General features: G+C 45.5%; 1 protein-coding gene across 1 annotated transcript; it reads right to left on the bottom strand.

Moving 5' to 3' along the window:
• Positions 1-917: 917 nt before the first annotated feature.
• elfn2b (extracellular leucine-rich repeat and fibronectin type III domain containing 2b) lies at positions 918-4,955 on the bottom strand (the record flags this gene model as incomplete). The annotated part of the gene is made up of 2 exons (XM_080775025.1): positions 4,689-4,955; positions 918-3,419 (listed from the first exon to the last, which is right to left on the bottom strand). Exons 1-2 carry the CDS (start codon positions 4,950-4,952, stop codon positions 918-920), a joined length of 2,766 nt encoding a protein of 921 aa, XP_080631151.1. The 5' UTR covers positions 4,953-4,955.
• Between the last annotated feature and the right edge of the window lie 9,891 nt (positions 4,956-14,846).

Below are 14,846 nucleotides of genomic sequence, written 5' to 3'. Positions count from 1 at the left end.
AAACATACTGGAGTCATGGATAACAGGATCACTATTATTTTAGGTGCAAATGTTTTGGACACTTTTAAGAGACCAAAGTCTCCGTCTTTGGAAATCCCCTAATGGCTGTGATGACACTACCTTCTATCTAAATTGATGATTATCTCATTCTGTTTTCATTTCTCTCTGCAGTCTTGTGATGCATGACAGACACTATTGAAATGCAAATGGTTTGTTTAGTCGTGTGGCGAATCTTGATGAGGGAGATAGTGGCTGCCTCTTCACAGCTCTGATCATGAAATCAATGTTTTTTTTTGTTTGTTTTTCTTCAATTAAGCTTACATAACCCACTCCCAACCGCAATCTCCCTCCATCCATGCATAAGCATACATTGCAGGTCAACAAATGAATGTAGCACCTAGACACACACGCACGTGCACACACACACACACACACACACACACACACACACACACACACACACACACACACACACACACACACACACACACACACACACACACACACACACACACACACACACACACACACACACACACACACACACACACACATGAAGTTTATCAAAGCGTTCCTCCTGTATTTCCCCATAAATGAAACATGGCACTGAGAAAGTCTAAAAATCATGACCTCACTCAGTTCAGTGTTACCCACTGCTCAGTCCCCAAACACTGAATGACACATAGAAATTTTCACTGAAGTATAAAATCAAACATCGCGATGGCTCTAACTTCAGCACGGTCCCACAGACCTGCCTCTGTTTACAATACTCTATACAACTAGCATGCCTAAATATCCAAAGGCAAAAATTACACCTTTCTTTTTTCTCTCCAAGTTCTTTGAACGGTGCAAGCCAGCCAGTTGGGAACAGGAGTATGGTAACTCTGTTTCCTGCATTTCACTCTTAACTTTCGCTCTTACAGCTTCTGCTGCTGTGCGGAAACGCCTTTCCAGTAGTCGAGGATGTCGTGCAGGTCCTCGCCTTTGGCGAACTGCACCTTTTTGCGGAGGGCATTCCCCGCCGTGACGTAACAGGACTCATCGCGCTGGCCCTTGCGATAGGGGCGGAAGCGCTCCCAGATGCGGAGCGAGCTCTCAGAGGAGTACTCCGGGCTAGAGGAGTAACCCGAGTAGCTGGATTGGTGGCGGGCAGGCGAGAGCTGGGAATAGGAGGCTGCGTCCTTACGGGAGCGGGTCAGAGGCTTGAGGAAGGATACCCTCTGAGCTGGGGAGCCCTGGTGGGAGCCCTCATAGTAGAGTGCTGGGACGGAGTGGCGGTGTTCCGAGCAGTGGTAGTCCTGCTGTACCTCCAACTGCTGCTGCTGCTGCTGCTGCTGCTGCTGCTGTTGTTGTTGCTGCTGATGGTGGTGATGTTGTTGCTGCTGCTGGTTGTCCTGATGTTGGGCACCAACACCACCACTGTCGCAACCACCACCACCCCCTCCGCCACAACCCCCGCTCCCCACTAGAGGCAGCCTATCCATGGGCTCCCCGCAGCCCACAGGGCTGGCCCGCTCCGGGTACTGCTGCTGCTGTTGACTGCAGGAATCGGGGCTCCTGGGTTCAGGGACGTCCAGGCTGTAAACCCTGGATGCTCCGCGGTCCCGGTCTCGGCCCATGGAGCCGCAGGAGTTGGTGCTAGGCTGTTTCTTGACAGAATTGACCATCACCACAGCTGCATCCGCACTCATGTGCCGCTGTATGGGACGGACGGCTGTCGCTGGAGGTGGGGGTCTGTAAGGGGGACTGAGCACAAAGCCGCCACCACTGATCCCTGGGCGCTCACAGAGGGTGGCATTGAAGGCTGGGAGTGGAGGAGGTGGGGGAATCTTAGTGATAGGAACGACCTGGCAGGTATCTGTCAGTCCCTGGGACTGAGGGATCATGCCACGGGTTAGGGAAGATGTGCTGGTAGGGGGAGGTGAAGTGGGGGAGACTTTAGTGTTATTGGAGGCGACTGATGCAGCAACTGCTGCAGCATCCAGCTTCAGCGCATCAATGCAGTTGTTTATGATCTGGTTGACCTTGTCCACCTCCATGGCAATAGTGGAGATTTCCGATGCAGACCCTCGTCCATCGTCATCCGAGTCTTCCCCGATATCTGTTCCGTCATCATCCCTCAAATCGTCCCCCCTCATCCCTCCATCCCCCATCCCCCCAGTCCTGATATCCATGTAATTCGTTTTACCCAAAGCTTCGGAAAAAGCGGTTGCCATCTTCTCCACCTGTGGGATGGAGGAAAGTCTGGAGGAGCTGGTGTTGGCTGAATGGAGCATGCCTGAGCTAGAGGATGCCGACATGGGTAACTTGCCTCCATGGTGGTGCTGGTACTGGTGGTGTTCCCTAGACTGCTCCTGGAGCTTGTGGACAGCTGACGGGTCATTTCCCACCGCAGCTGCCACCTCAGGCCCATAGCGCATCTCCAAGATGGTTTTCTTGACACATATGGACTTCTGCTTCTCATCGTGCATCCGTTTCTTACGGAGGCAATAGTAGACCAAGCCTAGGATGATGAGCATGCCAAACAGGCAACCCACAATGGTCATTATGTAGTGGGTGGTGGTGGACGGTGTGGGAAGCATGTCGTCTGGGTTCAGAGTTCGGGTGGCAAACTGGAGGCAGGTGTGGTTGTAGCGCTGGGAGTTGCGGATGGAAGCCACACAGAAGGTGTAGTTTGTGTGGGGCTTGAGCTTGCTGAGGGTGATCATTTCCTTTTTGTTCTTCAGGTTCATGACGTCAGACACGTAGGTGTGGTTGTATTGGGTTAGAATGTACATCTTGCTGTAAGGCCTGGGAATCTGCACCAGGAGAGAGGCAGAGGACAGAGCCACGTGGTGGAGCTTGATGCTGGGGATGAAACTGTGCTCAGTGGACGAAGAGGAGGTGGTAGGCTGGTGGTAGGGCCCCACACCACCAAACATCTCTGGCCCCATTCCAGAAGGACCATCCAGATCCGGCGGGAGTGAAGTCATTCCCGGAATCAACACTCCGTCTCGGCAGACAGAGGACAGGATGTTCTTGGCATTACGACCAGCATGCCCAGCAGCAATGGGACTTAGAAGGGGATAACCAAACATCTCCCTGGGGGTCTCACACTGGAGCCGGTCATAGGTGTGCGTAACGTTGTTGAAGGACTCTAACCAAGTTAGGAAAATATAAAGATCACACCCACAGTGGAATGGGTTTGCCGCCAGTTCGCATACCATCAGTCGATTGAGAACCGTGAAGGTGGTTGGGTCGATTCGGGCAAGTTTATTCGAGGACAAGTCAATGCTGTTGAGGCTCGGACACTCCCAGAATGCATTGTTGGAGATGACCTCGATGAGGTTGTGCTGGAGGAAGAGGCACTGCATGCGCCCCAAGCCTCTCATCATGCCCTCCGTCAGGTTGGTCAACTTGTTGTAGCCCAATTGAAGAACCTGAAAGCAACAGGGAAACATCTTAAGAACTTTGTATTACTTGACCTGGTTTGGTCAGAAGCGAAAGCTAACTTGAGTGTAACATGAATGAGGGGGACATGAATGAGATTGTGAGACTTCTGATTTGACCTTTCTGTGGTTGTTAAGCCTTTGCTAAAATTTGGTGAAAACAATTAGGGTAAAAAAAAAGTCCCAAATGTTTTGCACATGTCCGAAGCTATCACATTTATGGAAACACCTTTTCGTTACAATCTCTGAGGTATTACATATCAATGTATAGACATCTTTGGAACCACTGCTGTTGACTTGTGCAAGCTAGTGGGATCTCATTTTGCTTTCTCATTGCCTGTCGCCATCCTATTCCATTTAAAAGTTAGCAAACCACCACAGACCTAGGCTAAAAGATGTCATGCTCTTTTTTAAATCTAATTTACAATCAAGGGTTCAACTAACACAAGTACTGGCAGGCATTCATTACTCAATTTAACAATTTAGACTCAATCTGACCCGGGTCCACTAGAAAAACCCACCACAAGTTCCCACCCTCATTTAGAAATTCCTTCTCATCCTTCTCAAATATTATTTTCCCTTTAATGGAAGCATTGAGGGTGGCGGTCCAACAAGCTGAGGGTACTCTATATCAGTTAGAGGCTAGGCCATACAGTATACGGTAACTGAACTCCACAATGTTTTATTTTTACTTTATATTACTACTGCCTGCTTCTTCAATATTAGGTTGCTTGTTTTTCTTTTTTTTGTCTGTTATCTGTAGCCTATTATGTGTATGTGTATAACCAATATTGGCATTATGTCATTTTTGTATTATGATGTCATGTATATTAATACGAAAATATAATTTAAGAAGAAAGAAAGAAAGAAAGACAGACACAAAAATGCATTGCAGAAGCAATCCAGTCTCAAGGGTGCCCCTCATAATAATGTGATATGATTTCTATCCATTAGCATTAGGCGTAAGCAGCTGTTCTCTAAAACATTGGTTCTCAACCTTTTCAGGCCGTGACTCCCCCACCCTAACAAGCACTAGGAGTTGAGGTATTCAACATTTGACTCGGTTCCACAGATTTAATTTAATTTTTTAGGTGTTAAAAAGGTCTTAAAAATACATTAAATTGTCACCTCACTGTCATCTGGGGTCCCGACCCGCAGTTTGAGAACCATTGCTATACAAGCTGGGACAGCTGTCCCCTGACAATCGGTAGGCAGACACCTCCGATCGCCATGCATGGCAGCGTGCATGAGACTAATCACCTGCAGGTTGGCTTGTCCCGCGAAAGCCCCGTCCTCGATGTAGCTGATCTCGTTCTTGGTGAGGTTGAGGTCCGTCAGGTTGGTGAAGCGGTACATGGAGGTGAAGAGCACGGCCTTCAGCCTGTTCTCGTTCAGCCGCAGGTCATGGACCGTGTTGTTGATGTGCTGCGGGATGGTCTCGTATGGCGGCTGGTTCTGACTGCAGATAGCCAGCCACACGTAGCCTTTGTCCCCCTCGATGAGCCAGCAGTCCCCTCTGACCATGCCGGGAAGATGGAGGACGAGGAGGAGGGAGGGGAGGAGGAGGAGGGAGCAGAGGTAGTAGGGGGAGGAAGGGAGAGAACTGCTACGCATGGCGACGACGAGGGGAGGAGAAGCGACAGAGATAGAAATGAGAGTAGAGGAAAGGTGGGGACAGGCAGAAGAAGTGGAGAGAGAGAGAGAGAGAGAGAGAGAGAGAGAGAGAGAGAGAGAGGTAGAGAGAGACGGAACAAGCTCAGGTAGGTAGGAGCGATGTCGAAAAAAGGAAAAGGGTCTGGCTTGGGTGTAGAAAAGAGGAGGGGGGGCAGGACAATTGGAGTCACAGCTGTATGGTCATCATGTTGTTCAACAGGGGACCCATGTTGTGCCACATGCTGTGGGACTGCAGTGTGGGATGACACAGCTTATCCTCATGCTCTCTGCATGGACGTCAGCTCTACCTCACTCCGTCGGATGGACTGGCGATCGAGTCCTCGGAAGGACAGAAAATCTGTTGAAGAAAGGAGGAAACATCCATGAGAATGAGCACAGGAACATCCATCCATAAATAGACGTGTAAATATAGAACACATCACTGCCAGCTAGCGCTTCTCAAACTTCTCCTCTCACTTGCAGTATGTCCCACTTTGTTACATGTTAATGTATGTCGCAGGTCTTTATCTTTTGACACCCCCTGCAGTTCCATGGCTCACTCCAAGATTATTTTTGTTTTCAATTTACTTTTCAGTTTACTTTTGAGTAGGTTTGGTAGCTTAGTTTGGTTTAGAATAGATTTTTTTTTGAAAATGCTTAATTTTCATTAGTTTTAGTGTAGTTCTATTCGTCCGATTCCAAAAGTTTTAAAAATAGTGAGAATAGCTGATCAACAAGCTAACAACAAGATTGTAGATCGGCAATTTTTTTAAATGGGTGAAAACATCAGGTATGGAATAAATTGACAAAGTCTAAAACTATGCTATGATTTTACTTTGTAAAAACACTTTTTGTAAAGCCTCGTTAGTTAAGAGAGGCTGTGTGCCACCCATTTAGTAAACACTGAATTTAGTCACGCCGATACACAACAGCAGTGCTCAAAGCACCATCATACGGCAGCCATATAGAAAACAACAACAAAACAGTATTTGATGGCAAATTAGAATGTCGTTTACTACAGTATACATTATGGAAATCCGTGATATTTGCATCATAAATCTTTCCATTCCCACTCAAGGTTTATATAGCTCAAGTCACGGATTAAATACGGATTAACTAATCCCTTCAAAAGCAGCACTTTATGGCATCACTCTCACTCATAAGCTCCGGGACATCAACCAGGAAGATCACAGAAAGGTTCTAAACTAAGCAACGCACTGATGTGTTGTACCACTTATTGTGTGAGCAAAATCTCTTGTTTATTGTGTGTGTGTGTGTGTGTGTGCATGCGTGTGTGTGTGGCCGCACATGCGGGCATATGATATGGGGCATGCGTGCGCGTGTGTGTGTCTCTGTGTGAAAAAAGCATGTGCCAACCCACGCGTACAAAAATGGCACATATGCATATGCGTGGGCGGTGGGAACAGATTGCACCTATCCCATCTTACGGTACAACACTGCCATCTCTGCACTCTGCAGTCCACATCACATCCACCTACCACAGCAGGCGACTTGAGTAGAGCAAAAAGGAATCTAAAGGACAAATATCACGCCACTAGTGGACTGTTTGTGGCAGTGTGGACAGGCAAGCGCCTGAAGTGTCACGAGGTCACCACAGAGACACACAGCAAGAGGTTTTTCCCCCCCTGAAGCTGTCAGAGCTCTGAACGATGAAGAAAAAAACGTAACTGCCTGGTCAAGCGCCATCAATCCGTTAACACCTCAGTTTTTATTTATCTTTTCCTTTTCGTACAGTATGTACAGGTGGGGGTTTCCCCTGTACATATTGTACTTTGCACATATTGTACTTTTTATGAATGTATATTATACATATCGTTGCTGCTACATTATTCTCCCTTCATATTCTGTACACTCTCCATTGCTGCAAAATATTTTACCTATATGCTTGTATTTGTTTGACTGTACCTGTATTCTATTTCATCCAGTATTATCTTATCTTGTTTATATTGTCATTAATTGTTAGCACAGCAGCCAGTGGCAGTGGAGCATGTCACACCAACATTTTGCTGCTTGTTCAATAATCCGTTTGAAGCTTTACATCTTGAATCATCCTTTGTAAAACTTAATTTCTTGCATAAATTCTACGCTGGGAAAAGCAAATAGGTCAGATATATTCAGACATCTCAGCACCTTGTCTCTCTCCAAATGTCATTGTTCTTCACATCATGTTAAAATGTGCATGCCCCAGAAATGCCCCAATCTTCTTTTTTGCCCTCCCACATTCACCTGGCGGCTGTCCCCGTCTTATAGGTCACTGTCCCCGTCTTATAGGTCACTGTCCCCGTCTTATCATTGCTCTTCACCTATTTAATGTACTGTACCTGTAAGTGGTGGTGGAAAAAGGTGCATTTACCATAAGGACTGTACAATTTTAAGGTACTTGTATGTGGGATTTCTCACTGTGTATGTGGATACATTGATACATTGCTGGCCTGGAATCAAACCTGGGATAACCGGGGCCTCTGGCACCCCAGGCAGGCTCAGCTAGGAGTATTTACATTTTGAAATACTTTGTGCAAAAAATGTGTAATGGAGTACACATGTAAAGACACAAACATTATACTTTTTACTCCACTACCACCAATTGAAGTGCTAAATGCTGCTATAGCAACACACACGTGTTCAATTAAATGTTTTGATCTGACTATTTTCATGGCAGAACAGTGTGCCAGTATTGTCATGGCAGACCCCTGCACACTTGAGTGTGCATGCCAAGATTGGTGCCGATTGGAGCCTGTGGCCCCTGGGGGCCCCTGAGGTAGCCCAGGAATTTTAGTATAAGATGACGAAGTATAAATAGAGAGAGAGAGAGAGAGAGAGAGTTCTGTAGTAACTGCCACTACAGCTGCTGTCCATGGTCCTAAAGTAACTATAGCTGCTGTCCATGGTTCTTAAGTAACTGTCTGTCACTGCAGATGCTGCAGACATCCGCGTTCGACTCACCCTTGGTAATAAGCATATTTTGATGGGAGTATTTCTACATTGTGTAAACATCCGAGAATACTTCTTCCACCACTGTCTGGAATTCGTTCCTCAGACAGAGCACTTTTATGAAGTTTTGTATTTCTTCCCATCACATGCAAACCGAGGCATTATTAACCAATTTAGACCTGAGGACGCATCTGTGCCCCTTAGCTTTTAGACACTTTAACCTTTATTTTAAATGTTAGCCGTTGAAAAATAGCAGCTCTACAAGCTACGAGCTTGTGGATTTGCCATTTTTGCGGGATCCTGAAACTAAATATTTTCGCATGTAGGTCGGCGGCCAATTATATACATATATTTTTGGGGTCCTTGACATGAAAATGGACTGGAAAGGATTTGGAAGACATTTAGTCAAATCTGGTCGCAGGTCTAAATGGGTTAATCACCCAAAAAACGCTGCGATTGTCTCCACCGACAACCCTTATCGTGAGGCCCCGCCCCATCAACACACCTAAGCTTTCTCTGCCGTCTGCATGCCATTTGAATTGCAGTGAAGTATTTACATAAGGAGCGGATTAGGAGCCAGTCGTGACAGACAGTCTTCTCGTCGGCTTGGTAGCAGAGAAAACACACACACGTCCCCAAATCCCTCACTGTAGCTGACAATATGCACTCTCTGCAGCATAAACAGTAAATTCTCAGTCTGATCGTGAAAATGTAACCATATGGACCTGTAGTGGTACATTTGTATACACTAGAGTTAAACGAACGCTGAGGATTTTAATGTGTATCTCTGTCTAGCGTTCTCGTCTCTTCATTCCTTCTCTCAGAAATCCCTCTATCCGTCTGTCTTTCTATTCCTCAGGCTTAAATCCCTCTCTCTGTGTCTGCTTCCGTCTAACACCCTCAAACTCGCTCCTTTCACCCCGGCATCCCACTTAAGAAAAGTTGACTCTCAGTATATGGAACAGGCCCCGTTTACCCTGCATGTGTTCCAAATTCCGACATTTGACAGGAAATTGGATTCCAAGCTATTCCAGGCCAACCTCCCTGGAGGTTCCCAGCCAAGAAGCCTGGTCCATTTATTTCTTCAGTCATTACTGCTGGAGAATTGTAATATGGAAACTGTTTTTATGCACCATCATCTGGATATAAAATCTGATAGCATGCCTTCCCTGCTGTGGCCACTTTAATGGACCGTTTAGCCGTGGTGAATCTGGTGATGTAACAGACTGTGGATGTTGACTTTATATAGGCGCCATGGCATCGGTGTTGGCTGATTTGGGTCGCGAGACATGGCCAAAGCATTTTCCGGGGTCCACAGCCAAAAACATTGAGAACCCCTGCCTTAGTCTCTACAATAGACACATGTGTCCCTTCCCCAGGTCATCATGCCACGTGCCACCTCTGTGGCTTTGCAGAGGGTTTCCGGTGACATTCAGGGAGACAGTCAGGTATAGATGGTATACACTATACACAAACACGTTTATTGCGGAGAGGCCAAGATGGAACAAGCCAGAGCAGATGGTAATGTTCTGTAGATAATGTGTGGGGATGGATGGTCAAAAGCGTTGCAGCAAACGCATGCCGAGGCATCAGACACGTCCATTTACCATGTTGGTGAACACGGTTCACAGTTAATTTGCATGCCAAGCTGTACAGCTTGATCCTCAGAGCTAACCTTGGCTGACTAATAAGAGGAGGTGCGACGGCATACTGCCCTTATCATCCTCATTAGGCCAATTTCTGGCTCTGTGCCACGACCGAAAACTTGAAAATGAGATTTTACATCATAGTTAGTGTGACATTTACTGGCATTTAAGGCCAACACACACACACACACACACACACACACACACACACACACACACACAATATATATAACTATACATGAGGTTAAGTCTCTAAATGCCCTGCAACAATTGTAGAAATGGGATGGGATGGACTGCTGCACAACTAGTGTGGTTGGTAGTACTGCGGGAGACGGAAAGGCCTGTCTCAGAAGGGGAGTTGCATGAGTCACATATAGAGCACTGATCCATTTGTACGCTAGGCATGAGAACGGTGAATACCCGAGGGTATTCCTATGAATGGGTTTTTGAGAGAACATTTTTACAGTAGCTTGTACCTGTGGAGGGAAAGTGGTTGCAACCTAGTTTGAGAAGGTCATGCTACCATACTGTGTGTGCGTGTGCTTGTGCGTGCGTGCGTGTACTGTAGCTACCGGTCTTACGGGTCACATTGGCAAAAGAAGTTTAGGGTGGGTAACAAGTGGACAGGTGGTGGTGGGCTAGCCTGTTTAAACTTCCTGGGTGGTTAACACGTAAACAGGTGGCGGTTGGTTAGCCTCAGGTGTCTGCCTGTTCCACTTGTGCGTGTTCCAGGCCGGTGTGAGGCAAAGACAAATGCGCTTCGGTCAAGAGTCTTATCCCAAGGGTGACTAACCGACGCATAACACAATCCAGTCTATATATTTTCTTTTCTTGGCTGCTGCATCCTCAGGCTCAAGGCCAATTCACCTCCGTTTTATTGAATTAGGAAAAGAAAAAAAAAAGAGAAGAAAATCAGCTTAGACTTGAATGTGCCGTCTTCACTTGTGATTCAGCGGATATGAAGTGGTTTTAATCCCGACTATGGTTCCTCAGCACTTTAACAATTATGTTTCCTGTCTATGGTTTTAAGTAGTGAATGCTATTTCCAGGATAATATCCAATGTTAAAACTCAAGTCACTTCCTGACTTGCCTACGTAATTGAAATGGGAGTCAAAAAGAACCCTGGCCCAGACTGAGTATAGCAAAGTGAGAAAAAGACAAACGTAGCGAATCAGCATATTCTATGTTTTTGCCTGCATGCTGCTTGCTTTGTTAACCTCAATAACCTGTTAAATCTGACGTATCTCTTTAAATTATTAAGTATTTGAATTCTGTCATGCAGGATTTTGTGTATCGTGTGATACAGTACATTCTAGGGCCAATTTCTTTGTCACATTGCACATTGTGCTGCAGCATTATCCATCATCAAGAGAATATAAACTTTACAGTTGTTCTAAAATGCAAAAAACATTTTGCATAATCCATTTTATTCAAGAGCAGTCTTTGTTCATTACATCCTGCGAGCAAAAGAGATTAATAATATATAGATTCTTCTATTTTTCGGGAGTGGAAGATACAGTATAGGCCTATGCAAAAATATAAAATCAATACATTTTGATTTGTGGACAGGCTATAATTGCATTAGAGGCATTACAATGGTCTCTCCCACAGTATCAAACCACCAGAAGATCAAAAGACAACGTATTACGCACCATGCTGCACGCAGAAATAGACAAAATATTGTTTACCAGACAAATTATCAGAATTTGTGTGAATAAAAAGTGTGCTTTACTATTATCCCATTAGTTATTTTACTTATTTCAGCCTAAATAACCTAAATATACAGGGAAATTCACTTGTACAGTATATAGAAAAGGTTGTATTTTATAGTGTTCACATGGAAATTCTCAAATTGGCCTGAGGAACTCCTGTCTCTTTCTTTTATTTGTTGACGAAATTGTCAATATACTTAGTCTTCGTTTTAGTCATCATAGCTTAGTTTTTAATTAGTTTGTATTTAGTTTTCGTCAGGGAGGTAAAAAGGTAGTCGACAAACATTTTTCTTCAGTGTATTTTGAACCCAGTTTGTAAAGTGCTACTGTTATATATGCATGCCGCCTCAACTCGGAGTCACATCAGGCCACGATAAACAAATAAACATTTCTACCGCAACCCTTTGGCTCATGCACACAGTCCATATCTCCAGTAGTCAAACATGCACCCCTCACAATGATCCTCCAACGCCGTCATGGAATAGCTGCAATGATGATCGACAGTGCCAATTAACCTAAATGCAAACAGGATAGGATGTCGCTGGTCGCCTCGGCATCAGATGCATGTGTCTCTTCTGCTTCATTAGGCACAATGACACTCCCCTTGCCTGAATTCTAAGTGGGTAAACATCAGCAGTGACAGCCATCTGCAATTGGGTCCGTATCTCCTCCATCTTATCGGCCCCATTCGGAATTTCGGAGCGGGGCCATTATCAGTTCAAATGGAAGTGTCCTTAACAGGACCCTGTGGCAAGCCAGGGGGAGGTAGTTTAGAGACCAGGATTACTGCATGTTTTTTGTGAGGGTACCTATACTAGGGCAGTGGTTCCCAAACTTCTTCATGTCAAGGACCCCCAAATTGACACTAATTAGCCCGCGAACCCCATTTGAAAAGGTATGCCAGGGACCCCCATAAGAGAAGATTTTTACGGCTCTAGTATAGTGATTCTCAACCCATTTAATTTCAAGGTTTGACATGCATTATTAGTCTACGGACCCCCATTTAATGGCATTTCTAGCTCTGGGACCCCCAATTTATAATTATTGTAAAAATAAAAATAAACTCCACACAGAAAGGCCCTTTTGCCAACCCCGCCTCGGGTATGGGCGCTGATGATGCGGAGGAGAGTGGTGAGTTTAATTGAGGAGAGTGCATGGTGAATTTAGTTTGGAGTCGTTTAAATATATAACTGCTAAATTAAACAAACATTCGGGTGGTTCATGTTGTGTTCATGTAATGTGACGTGCCTATCCAACAAAAAAAAAGATAAAAATGTGATAGTTCTTTTGGGCATGGTGGAAACAGCAGCGCAAAATGAAGCCGACGTATGGAGTTATATGAGCCGAGGTTTCCAAAATGGACTGTCACAAGCCATCCGATAATCTTAAACAAATATAAAAAATATGGCTGAAGTTCTCTAGATGATGCTGAGATATTAATTTAATGTTTTTATAGTTAAATGAGATGAAACATTCAGTCACCACTCACCACTCCTACCTCCCTATCGCTGTGAAGGGCTACTGCCCCAGGTATGGCTACAAAGGCTTTCGGGAAACGGGTTTGCTTCTAAATTAATTTGTGCGGGAGGCTTTACGTGCAGTTTCCCCGAGGCCAGTTAATGAGACATGTAAGGCTGTGCTCTAGAGAATCTACGCATGTGTTTGTTGTTTCTCAAAGCCAGTTAGGACTCACGTAATGCCAAATTGGCTGCACCATGCGTAGCCAAATAAGGCTTTCGGGAAATGGTTACCTTCTACGTGCAGCCTTCTGGCAGCCGTCTGGGCATGTGCGCATGCGCTGCACACGTGTGCCACTGGCGAAGGGAATGTTCCCCGGCCCCAAAGCGAGATTGACAGCTCAGGCATGTGTCCATCTTTATGATTACTGTTTTACTGTCTTTAATCTTTATTCACCGGCATGCGACTTCACTCACCTCCAGTCAAAGTGTGGATGGAGCTGTTGTGTTTTGCTTAGTGTTGTGGTTCCATTTCCAATGCCACCTTTACTACATCTATCTTGCCCTCTCTTTTGAAAGTATATGGTTCTTTCATGTCTTGTTTTGACTGTTCAAAGAATCAAAACCCAACTTTACCCAGCGACTGCAGTCTGCAGTGCATACTGCTAACTGTTCACAGCAACACAGGACAGACAGCCAGGACAGACAGACAGCAATATACGTATGTACTCTGTATCGTGCAGGCAGTATAAGCAGCCCAGTTTAAACACTCTTTCCAGCGGGCGCCGTGAAGTAGTTAATTGGGAGGTAAAGCCAGGCGCTTTATTGTGAAGGGCTCACAATAAAGCGTCTGGCTTTACCTCCCAATTAACTACAATTTACACTGCTTATTATGGACTGGAAATGTAGTCTTAGTCGCGGTAACTTACGTAACAGTGTGTGTTTGTGGAAGAGAGAGCCAGAGAGAGAGAGAGAGAGGAAGCGAGAGAGTTTACAGTTTAGGAGCGGCCGCCACTCCCCCCTCACCCCTCCCTGCGGGCCGCGATGCGACATCTATATCCTCGCCAGTGACCTGTGCAAGCTACGAACGACCCAGAATCTCGTTGGGAAACCTGGCTAATGACATTTCCTCAGGCAACTGTCACGTCCTGGGTCTTTCCCCTGCCTTTCGCTGTTCTTACCACTTTCTGTGGTCGGTTCTTCACTAAATAATTGTGAATGTTGAAGGGTTTTTTTGTCCAGCCCACTATATCTGATTGACCCAAGTACAACTTCACTTTCTCCACTGTAAATGCTGGAATACCTCAGAGAGAGAGAGAGAGAGAGAGAGAGAGAGAGAGAGAGAGAGAGAGAGAGACTGCAGTGAAAGGACGTAATTTTTCAATTGAGAGAGCTAGGCTATCGATTCAAGTGTTAGATCCAGGCAAGAAAAACTGAAGAATAGCAAGCTACAGTAAATAGATATATAGATAGAAAGAAAAGTCCATTTAAAGGGAGCTTTGTACAAGGCACATAGTTGTATGTATGCATCTGCTCTGAATGTGTCCATTCCAAGAGCAGATTTGAAAAGGTTCAGCCAGCGTTGGTTGAACCAAGGTTTGAACCTGTGAGCCTTCCGGGTCGAATGTCCATAAAGCAATCAGTGGGACTCACTGCAGCCTCACGCTATTTACTGTGGCCGAGCTGCATGTTGCTATGGTAACTACAATGCCGATGAGGTTGGATGGAGTGTTGCATTGATGGACCCTGGACCTCAGAGTGTGACAGTAGTGGGGAATAGACGCACGCATGCACGTATGCAGGGATAAACACGTGCAGATTATGTAATTACACAGTATTTGGCTGTAACCTCAATCTCTGACCATGCTTACTTTGAGACAAACAGCTGCCTCATAAATGACAAACATTACATGCAATCGAGCAGCTTCTAATGCATATGTGCACACGCACACACACAGTAACACACACACACACACGCGCGCTCAGATAATTCATGT

The sequence above is a fragment of the Protomyctophum bolini genome, assembly GCF_963924005.1.
Source record: "Protomyctophum bolini genome assembly, chromosome: 11".
NCBI lineage: Eukaryota > Metazoa > Chordata > Actinopteri > Myctophiformes > Myctophidae > Protomyctophum > Protomyctophum bolini.
This window is presented reverse-complemented; position numbering and strand designations above follow the sequence as displayed.